General features: G+C 40.8%; 1 protein-coding gene and 1 long non-coding RNA gene across 6 annotated transcripts in view; one reads left to right on the forward strand and one right to left on the reverse strand.

Moving 5' to 3' along the window:
- Prc1 (protein regulator of cytokinesis 1) overlaps positions 1-10,126 on the forward strand; it is a 21,262-nt gene that overhangs the window by 451 nt on the left and 10,685 nt on the right. For all 5 annotated transcript variants that reach the window (XM_033761091.1, XM_010621091.3, XM_010621088.3 and 2 more), the window contains exons 2-7: positions 5,175-5,307; positions 5,900-6,022; positions 7,206-7,439; positions 7,612-7,782; positions 8,771-8,920; positions 9,933-10,080. In XM_033761091.1, the coding sequence (XP_033616982.1) occupies positions 5,175-5,307; positions 5,900-6,022; positions 7,206-7,439; positions 7,612-7,782; positions 8,771-8,920; positions 9,933-10,080 (959 nt within the window). The remainder of the gene's footprint in view (positions 1-5,174; positions 5,308-5,899; positions 6,023-7,205; positions 7,440-7,611; positions 7,783-8,770; positions 8,921-9,932; positions 10,081-10,126) is intronic.
- The window catches only part of LOC104860083, a 15,536-nt gene continuing 11,110 nt past the window's right edge, over positions 5,701-10,126 (reverse strand). Inside the window, exons 3-4 of the long non-coding RNA XR_779573.2 lie at positions 6,437-6,558; positions 5,701-5,935 (exon numbers count right to left, since the gene is read on the reverse strand). This is a non-coding gene — a long non-coding RNA (uncharacterized LOC104860083). The remainder of the gene's footprint in view (positions 5,936-6,436; positions 6,559-10,126) is intronic.

Genomic DNA, 10,126 nt, shown 5'->3' on the forward strand with positions numbered 1-10,126 from the left:
GGGGGAGTTGAAGGGCTGCGGGAGGGAGCGGCGCCCGTTTCAGGTGTGGGGTCCGAGAGGCCTCCGTCGTAGGGGCCTAGGGGCTCACGGCAGCCCCCGCCCCGGGAGGCCCGGGGCACCGCGAGTTCCTTCGGGCGGACGGGGCTGGAACGGGGACGCCTTCGCTCGTCCCGGGGCTCAGGTGAAGCTTCTTGGCACCGAGGCGCCTGAGTCCGGTCTTACCTGGTCGCGGCTTCTCGCTTTCCTGAACAAAGCGGTGAAGTTGCAAGTCAGTCGTCGTTTCCCTTTGCTTCTGGCCCGAGGTGCTAACGTGTTGCAAATAACTGGGAAGAGGGCTGAGTTTCCTTACACTTTAAGAAATCTTGCTTCCTAGGCGCCGTGAGCAGGGAGTGTCCTCCTGGAATCGGTCCCAGGGTGTGACTCGGCAAGAGGTTGAATGCCCGTTTTCTCACTTCTAAAATAAAAATAATGCAGCGCTAGGACTTGTATGTTAAAAGTTGTACAAGTGTTTCTGAAACTAGCGGGTAGGCTGTTGTGACGACTCCGTATTGAACCATATCGAATACTTTGTAGTTACTGGTCAAACTGATTTCCCCAAGGCTTAGCTTAGTAAGATTCTTGATTTCATGATTACTTTTTTCCTTCTTCAGGCAAGGGCTTGTTATGGATTTCAGGCTGGCCCCAAACTCGCAGTCCCCCAAAGTGCCGGGATTTACAGCCAAACACCACTATGCTTGGCCCGTGATTACTAATTCTGATCAGCTTTTTCGAAATGCTAGCCTCAGTGGAAGGGGTACAAATCATTAGTGCCACTGCAGTACTGTGTAAGGTTATGGACTGCAAATCCTATCTGACGGACATTCTGGTTAAAATACCTTGGGTTTAAACTAATGATGCATTTTAAGGTCGAGTAAAATTATAAGTGATATTTAAAGGAAACTTACTCGAGTCCATTGTGAGTTGTTCAGTCATCTACTTTCAAGCAAGTGAATGAAGGGAGAAGTTATTCTGGAACTTTGGTTCCAGGCTAACATATGATTATGCTTTAAAGTAGCAATGGGATTACTAGCTCAAAACTTGAATACTTTGAATACCTCAATTTCAGGTATTTGTATTTAGAAAGGACATGAGAAATAGGCCACAGAAACATAACCGTTATCAGACTGGCCACTGAGGTGAAACTGGGGTTATGGATTCCTGAGACAGGTGCAGAGAGACACTTGAGAAAGCTCCTTCTGTGGAAGCTGTCAAAGGTGAAAATGGAGCAGGGATCAGTTCAGGCTTCCTGAAGGTAGGAAATCATTCCAAGATTGTTTGAGATCCTTTTTTGTCCAGAGAAAAGGCTGTTTTTACAACGTTTGTGTCCTTGAATAGAATTCTTGTTTGCATTCTCAGTTATTCAGTGATGTATTCTAAGAAAAAAAAAAAACCTCAGATTTGCTCCTTAAAGGGAATTATTTGAAACCATTTAGCAAGGTAGTTTATGACTGGACCACAATAATTATTATTAACAATGACTACTCTAAATTATCAGATCATACGACTGTTTTCCTCCTTTCCCCACCCCTCCTCCAACATTTTTTTAAGTCTTGCTATGTAGTTCAGGCTGATCTCTTAACATGCATTGATCTTTCTGCCTCAGCCTTCCAAGTGCTGGGATTACAGGAGTATACCACCACACCCAGCTGTACAACTTTTAAAAATTGTCACATTATTTTTTCAAAAATACATTTTGTTTTTGTTTTTTGAGACAGGGTCTTCCTATGTAGTAATTCAGGCTGGCCTTGAACTCAGGGCAATCCTCCTGCCTCAGTCTCCTAAGTGCTGGGATTATAGGTGTGCACCACATGCTGAGCTCAGAAACTTCTTGAATGTTATATACAAAGTATAATTCTAAGTGTTGACATTGCAACAAACAAAACATTCTTGCCCTTGTAGAGTTTATATTCTAATAGAAGCAATAAGCAAGTCAATGTCACATTAAATGACAGTAAGTGCTATGGAGAAAAATCAAGCAGAGAAAGGGGAGAATAACAGACGTTATAGAAAGTGGCAGTTGTAGTTTTAGAGGCATTTTAATTTTAAATAAAAAGAGAAAGACAGGGTCCCGAGTTCGGGCCCTGGTACCAAAAAAGAAAAAGAAATAAAATTGATTTTGTTTTTCAATTGTCACAAAAATTCATATTACCTGCCAAATGCCTTTAATAATAGCTCCCAGATATGTTCCACAAACCTTATAAATCACCTACTTGAAGTGTATAATGATTTTAGAATATTCAAGAGTTACGTAATTGTCACTGCAATCACTTTTAGAATATTTTCATCATGCCTCCAAAATCCCACTATCATTCAATCCTCTTTTTGCCCTTAGTCCACACACTCTCACAACTATTAACTTATGCTCATTCTGAATAATTATAAATTCTATAAATAGAATCATAGCTGTGTGGTCCTTTGTGACTTGCTTCTTTGAACAGTTTTTTGCCAAACTTTCTGTTGTATTGGTATACATTTTTATTTGCCCATTTATGTACCCATTTGTGCAGCATTCCTATACAGATTTTAATGTCATATTTTCCTTTCTCTTGGGTACCTACTGGTAGAACTCTTGGTAGGCGTAATAACCTATGTTTAACTGGAGGAGGAACTGTTAGATTGTTTCTCAAATGGGCTGTGTCATCTTGCAGGCTTCCATTAGGGGTTCAATCTCTCAGCATTTTTCATCTGTCTTTTTTATTACAGCCATTGTGGTGGCTGTGAAGTAGCATCTCTTTGTGTTTGTTTTTTGTTTGTTTGTTTGTTTTTGTTTTTGAGACAGGGTCTCACTATGTAGTTGAAACTGACCTGGAATTCACTATGTAGCCCAAGCTGGTCTTGAACTCATAGCGATCCTCCTGGCCTCCCAAGTGCTGGGATTACAGGCGTGAGCTGCCACTCCCGGCTCTTTGTGGTTTTGATTTGCATTTTCCTGATGACTAATGTTGCCAAGCGTCTTTTCATGTTCATTGGCCATTTATATATTTTTGGAAAAATGTCTGCTCAAATTCTTTGCTCGTTGTATGGGGTATTTTTTTTTTCTCTCTTTTATAGTACTGGGCATTGAACCCAGGGCCTCACTGCTCAAATTCTTTGCTCGTTGTATGGGGTATTTTTTTTTTCTCTCTTTTATAGTACTGGGCATTGAACCCAGGGCCTCACACATGTTAGGAAAGAACTCTAACAATCAGTTGTATCTTCAGCCCTTTTTGTTTTATTTTGAAGCCTGGTCTTGAACTCCTGGTGCTCCTGCTTCAACTTTCCGAGTAGCTGGGATTGCAGGTGTATAATTTTTTTCTGAATTTTTTTTTTCATTACTGGTTATTGAACCCACAGGCAGGCTACCATTGAGCTATTCTCCTACCCCTTTTTATTTTTTATTTTGAGATGTGGTCTCACTAAGTTGACCAGGCTGGCCTCAAACTTACAGTTTCCCCTGCATCAGCCTCCCCAGTAGACGACAGGTATGTGCCATTCTGCCCAGTTTAAATGGTGGTTTGTTTTTGTAGGACTGGAGATTGACTCCAGGGCCTTCTCACTTGGCCATATACCCAGCAACTTTTATTTCTTACTTTTGAGACGGAGTCTTTCTAAAGTTGCTAAATTGTCCAGGCAGCACTAGAATTTGAAATCTTCCTGCCTTGGCCTCCGGGTTACAGGCTTGTACCACCACATCTGACTAAAAGTTATTTTTAGTGAAATGTTAACATCAGGATTTTACTGTATATATCCTTTTGTTATCAAAGTGAAATACAAAGGGGGTTTTGTCAGGATCTCTTTAGCTGGCCTTTAGTTCACTGAGATTAAATACATGCATTAATTATCTCTTTAAAATTTATTTATTTTGCAGTATGGGGGATTGAACCTAGGGCCTTGACCTATATCCCCAGCCATTTTAATTTTGAAATTTTGACAAATGGTCTTGCTAAGTCACCCAGGCTGGGTTCAAACTTGAAATTCTCATGCCTCAGCCTCTCACAGTGCTGGGATTACAGGTATGACATAGTTGTACCAATACATCATACCAGCAGTGTGTAACAGTTCTGGCTTTTTTTTTGGTCTCCACCAACAATTGATGACATTCTTTTAATTTTAGCTATTCTTTGTATTACTAGCTTTACTTTAAGAAAAAGATCAAAGGGCTGGGGATGTGGCTTACTGGTGCCTGGCAAGTACAAGGTCCTGAATTCAATCCCTGGTGGTGGTGGGGAGAACAAAATAGGCTGGACATGAAGGTGCAGACCTGTAATCCCAGCACTCCAGAGGCTGAGGCAGAAGGATCGTGGTGAGTTTGAGGCAGGCCTGAGATACAGAGAGTTCAAGGCCAGCCTGAACTACACAGTGAGACCCTGTGTTAGGAAAAAAAAAAAAGTTAGTGTGAAGCTCCTGTGAAACATTGGCAATTCATTACTTTTTGATTTCAGTTTTTGAGACAGGGTCTCACTGTGTAGCTCAGGCTGGCCTTGAATTCACCATGATCCTCTTGCCTCAGTTGCCCCAGCCCTGGGATTAGAAGCATGTGCCACCACACCCAGTGTCACCAGCAAACTCTTGGGAGTTATTTTATTGATGTTTTGTCTGTATTATATTGCCATCTATATAATTATTAAAATCCAGATGCTGAGTATTACCCAGAAGGTATCTCCATGATGAAATGTGACACTGAATTTGCTTTGATAGTCTGGTATTTGGGGGAAAAGAAGGGGAGTGATTAAAAGTGAATTAAAGGGCCAGGGATTTAGCTTCAGGGGTTCCGCCTCCTGTCTTGCAAGCGTGAGGTCCTGAGTTTGATCTCCAGTACCAGAAAAAAGAGAGGAAAAAAAAACAAATCCCAAAAGTGAATTAAGTTTACTTTTTTTTTTTTTTTTTTTTTTTTATTTTTTTTTGCGAGGGGTGCAGTTTGAGTGGGGGGGTCTCACTGTGTAGCCCAGGCTGGTCTTGAACTCACAGCAATCCTCCTGCCTCAGCCTCCCAAGGATTGCAGGTGTGTACCACCATGCCCAGCAAGCTTCCTTTTCAGTTTGTTTCCCCATAAAACCATTAAAAAGCTAGTCTATTTAGTTCCTAAAAATACTGTTTTGCTTTTAGTCTTGAGGCAGTGATTGATGTAACAGGCAAAAAAACTTTTTGCTTTCTAGTGAGGTGCTGGCAGAGGAGTCCATAGTATGTCTTCAGAAAGCTCTGAATCACCTTCGGGAAATATGGGAATTAATTGGGATTCCAGAGGACCAGCGCTTACAAAGAACCGAGGTTGTAAAGAAACATATCAAGGTAAGTTGAGCAGTTCTGAGTTGAGCAGTTCTGTTATCTGCAGTGGGGCTAGGTAGGGGGTGTTGGTGTCTCTTTTAAGATAGATGTTGGAAGTGACATTGGGGCATCATTGGGACACTAGGACATCATATGTTGTTCTTGATTTTAAGTCCACTCTTGAAATTTTGAATTATGAGGGTTTTGTAAATATTAAATGAAGTTGTATAAATTTATTTAGGTGTATATAGCTACCCCTATCATTCATCAGTTAGAAGTAGATCATGGAGAGGCTGGGGATTTAGCTCAGTGGTTCCACCTCCTGCCTCGCAAGTGCGAGGTCCTGAGTTCGATCCCTGGTACCAAAAAAAAAAGTAGATCATGGATTACTAAATTGATTTTTATTGTTAAGGTGATGTTCTTAGGATTATTATGATGATATTTTGATTCAAGCTACACATACCACTCTGTAGCTAATGTATAGCAAGCTTTCCAACCATTTACACTTCATGCAATAGTGCCCTGGTACCTAGAGTAGTCAGATTCAGAGACAGGAAGTAGAATGGTGGTTTTTCCCTTTGTGGCCCAAAATTATAGACTGTTTTCTGTCCTGTAGGATCTCCTGGATATGATGATTGCCGAAGAGGAGAGCCTGAAAGAAAGACTTATCAAAAGCATATCCATCTGTCAAAAAGAGCTGAATACCCTGTGCAGTGAGTTACATGTCGAGCCATTTCAGGTGCGCCTTGCAGACCTGGGTGGTCTGGCTCGGGTGTGAGACAGGAGGCAGAATAGGCTTGAGAGTGCACATAGAAGGCTTCTTAGTAGGGGGTGTTAGATATGAGAATTGGGGAATTGCTGCCTGCTTAATTCTGACAAAGTAATTTTCATGTACATAGAAAGCTGCCCTGTTGAGGGGTGAAGCAGCAGATGGGTGATGAAAACCAAGCTGCTGCTTGCATTATTATTATTATTTTTTTTAAATAAACTCTTAGGTAAAGATAGGCACAGATGGCACTGCTATTTCTCTGAAAGAAAATAAAGAGTGAGTACTTAGGAAACAAAAGTAACTAGTGATACACGGGAAGGTTTTAAAAAAAGCCCAATTTCATACCCAGAAGCTGCATGCCACTGAAGAAGCTAAGATAGTTACTTTGCAAGACATGTCTCACAAGCTGAGTGTTGGGAGACCGCAGACCAGTTCAGCGCAGGCTGGGATTAGCTGTAGGTAGCTGAAGGATTGCTGTCCAGCACAAGTTAATAGTGTCCTGGTACCTAGGGTAGGCAAATAAGTTGAAATGAGTCCTGGGGAAGGATGGTGATTCTTGAACTTGAGTTACAGATGTTCCTCAACTTTCAGTAGGGTGAGATCATGATAAACCCGTTGTAAGTACACAAAAATATATGTAATACACCTTAATTTCTCAATATCCTACCTTAGTCTTTGCTTTCCTTACTTGTGTTGGAAATAGCATTGGTATGGGTACTCGAAATACAGATTCCACTGAATACTTATTACTTGTATACCGCTGTAAAGCCAAAAATCAATATTGAGTCACTGTTAAGTTGGGGACCATCTATACTTAAATACCACTGAACTATATACTTAAAAATAGTTTGGTTGATAAGTTTGTCATGTTATTTTACCGAAATTAAAAAAAACAGGGCCAGGACTGTAGCTCAGCCGTACAGCTTATGGCTGGCAAGTGCAGTGTCCTGAGTTCAGTCCCTGGTACCAAAAAAATAAAAGGTTACAAAAAGCACCCTGGTATTTAGTATGCATCTTTTCTAATTGGGGACCATACTCTGTTGACCATGATTTGACTTTGTGGTAAGGATAACTGAAAGTCTGTTGTCCTAGTTCCCATCCATTGTCCTTTTCATCACTGGGAACGTTGTACCTGGTATGTTGTCTTATGTAGGAAGAAGGGGAAACAACTATCCTGCAACTAGAAAAAGATTTGCGCACTCAGGTGGAATTAATGCGAAAACAGAAAAAGGAGAGAAAACAGGAACTGAAGCTTCTTCAAGAACAAGATCGAGAACTCTGTGAAGTTCTTTGCATGCCCCATTACGACATTGACAGCACCTGTGTTCCCAGCTTAGACGAGTTAAACCAGTTCAGGCAACACTTGGCAACTCTGAAGGAAAAAAAGGTATCTGTCTGCATTTGTACTTCCTAGGAGTTTATTTGTCCTTCCCCTACATATCTTTATGGTATCTGGGATCACTTGCCAAGCAGGCGCTATGCTGCTCAGCTGAGCTAAATCCCTGGCCCTCCTCTAGGTATCTTATAATAGAGTTTTTTGTTGGTTTGTTTTTGAATAGGCATCTAGGCGTGAGGAGTTTGTCACCATAAAAAGACAGATCATCCTATGTATGGAAGAGTTAGATCACACTCCAGACACAAGCTTTGAAAGAGATGTGGTGTGTGAAGATGAAGATGCCTTTTGTTTGTCTTTGGAGAATATTACAACACTACAAAAGCTGCTACGGCAGGTAATACCTTTTCAAATTATAGCCTGGGATTGCAACAAAGCAGTATTTTGAAAAACTGACAAGTTTCTCTTCAGTCTTAAATAAGGAGTCAGTGTAAATTAAGAGAATGAAAGTGAGCTGGGTGTTGTGGCGCACACTTGTAATCCCAGCATTCGGGAGGCTGAGGCAGGAGATCACTGCAGTTTGAGGCCAGCAAGCTTGGTTACGTAGCCAGACCTTGACTCGAAAAACCAAAACACACAGAGAATGAGGAAAGATGAGATAATATATGGCATACAACATTTTCTTTCTTTTTTTTTTTTTTTTTCTGGTGCTGGGGAAGCGAAACCAGCGTCTTAGACCTAGTGTTCATTGATGCAAGGGAAGTGCTCTGCCACTGAGCTGAAGTCCCAATTCTGCTTCCTTTTTTTTTTCAAAAATAAATTTATGTGTAAATAGAAAAATTAAAATTTATTTATTTATTTATTTATGGCATACAACATTTTCTTTCTTTTTTTTTTTTTTTTTCTGGTGCTGGGGAAGCGAAACCAGCGTCTTAGACCTAGTGTTCATTGATGCAAGGGAAGTGCTCTGCCACTGAGCTGAAGTCCCAATTCTGCTTCCTTTTTTTTTTCAAAAATAAATTTATGTGTAAATAGAAAAATTAAAATTTATTTATTTATTTATTTTTATTAATCCCCAGCCCCTAAAATTTAATATTTTAAGAAAAAGAAATTGGCATTTTAGATGAAGTAACATTAGCCATTTAAGTTAGCTTAGTGTTTAATTGAAAAAATATTTCATTTCAAAATTCAAATCTAGTTCCTGAGGTCTGAAATCCATAATGACAGCCTTACAGTTTATGTTTAGAAGGCAAAAAAAAACGCCTCTTGGAAATCTTTCCTGAGGGTGCTTCTCCATGTAGATCCAAACATTTCTTGCTGGGAGGCCAGAGTGCTGGCCTTTTCTATGCTACTGTTTTGTTCTAATGCTGCCTTTCCTTCTATAGCTGGAAATGCGAAAATCACAAAATGAAGCTGTGTGTGAGGGGCTTCGTGCTCAGATCCGAGAGCTCTGGGATAGGCTGCAAATACCTGAAGAAGAGAGAGAAGCTGTAGCCATGAGTATGACTGGGTCAAATGCCAAAGTCAGGAAGGCGGTAAGAAACCAAGTCGGGGCTGGATCAGCAATCTTGTATGAGTATTTCTGGATCCTGTCTGATGTCTTTATCAGCTTCTTCCATGGTCTGCCTGTTCTTAAAGGCAAGCATTAAAGCCAGGTATGTGGTGCAACCTGTAATCCCAGCACTCTTGGGGCTGAGGTAGGAGAATTGTAAGTTTAAGCCCAGCCTGGGCAATTTAGCCACTTAGTCAAACCATCTGAAAATGGCGGAAGATTGGGGATTTAGCTCAGTGGAAAGGCCCTGAGTCAGTCTCCATTACCACCCAAAAAAGAAAACACCAAAGTTAGGCATGGTGCCTAAAGCCTGTAACCCCTAGCTGCTCCGGAGGCTGAGGCAGGAGGATCATAAGTTTGAGCGCAGCCTGGGCAACTTAGTGACTTTGAGATATTCTGCCCCAAAATAAAAGGGGTAGAAGGGTTGAAGGGAGGGGAGGGCAGGGGGATGGGGAAAATAAGAACCAAGATATGTAAAGGTGACATGGAATTTTTGAAAGCAGCCAACAAAATAACCAAGTATAAGCCAAAAGTTACAACACAACAACAAAAATATAAAAAGTGGGGCCAAGGATTTAGCTCAGTGGTTCCACTGTATGCCTTGTAAGCACAAGGTCCGGAGTTCAAGCCCCAGTTCAAAAAAAAAAGTATTTTCTTATAGGAGTGAATAACTGACAAACTAGACAAAGTACCTCTTAAGAGATCACCAACATTCTTCACTACAGTTGGGGAAAGGTAATATTCAGACGCTAAAATTAGTAATTTCCAATGCTGACTACCATCATATTATATATATAAAGGTTACCAATAAACTTAATGGAAAAAAATTTAAAAGCTGGGCATAGTGGCAGACACCTGTAATCCCAGCACCAAGGAGGCTGAGGCAGGAAGATTTCAAGTTCAAAGCCAGCCTGGGCTACCTGAACTAAAGAATAAGACCTTGTCTCCAAAGAAAAAGGTGTCATAACCACTCTGAATGTTTTTTTTTCTTTTAGCTACAGTTAGAAGCAGATCGACTGGAAGAATTGAAAATGCAAAATATGAAGAAAGTAATTGAGGCAATTCGAGTGGAGCTGGCTCAGTACTGGGACCGATGTTTTTATAGCCAGGAGCAGAGACAAGCTTTTGCTCCCTACTTTGCTGGTTAGTACAGAAGTGGTGGTCTTTTTTTTTTTTTTTTTTTTTTGGG

This window comes from Fukomys damarensis, unplaced genomic scaffold (assembly GCF_012274545.1).
Source record: "Fukomys damarensis isolate Sample0158 unplaced genomic scaffold, DMR_v1.0_HiC HiC_scaffold_7, whole genome shotgun sequence".
Taxonomy (NCBI): domain Eukaryota; kingdom Metazoa; phylum Chordata; class Mammalia; order Rodentia; family Bathyergidae; genus Fukomys; species Fukomys damarensis.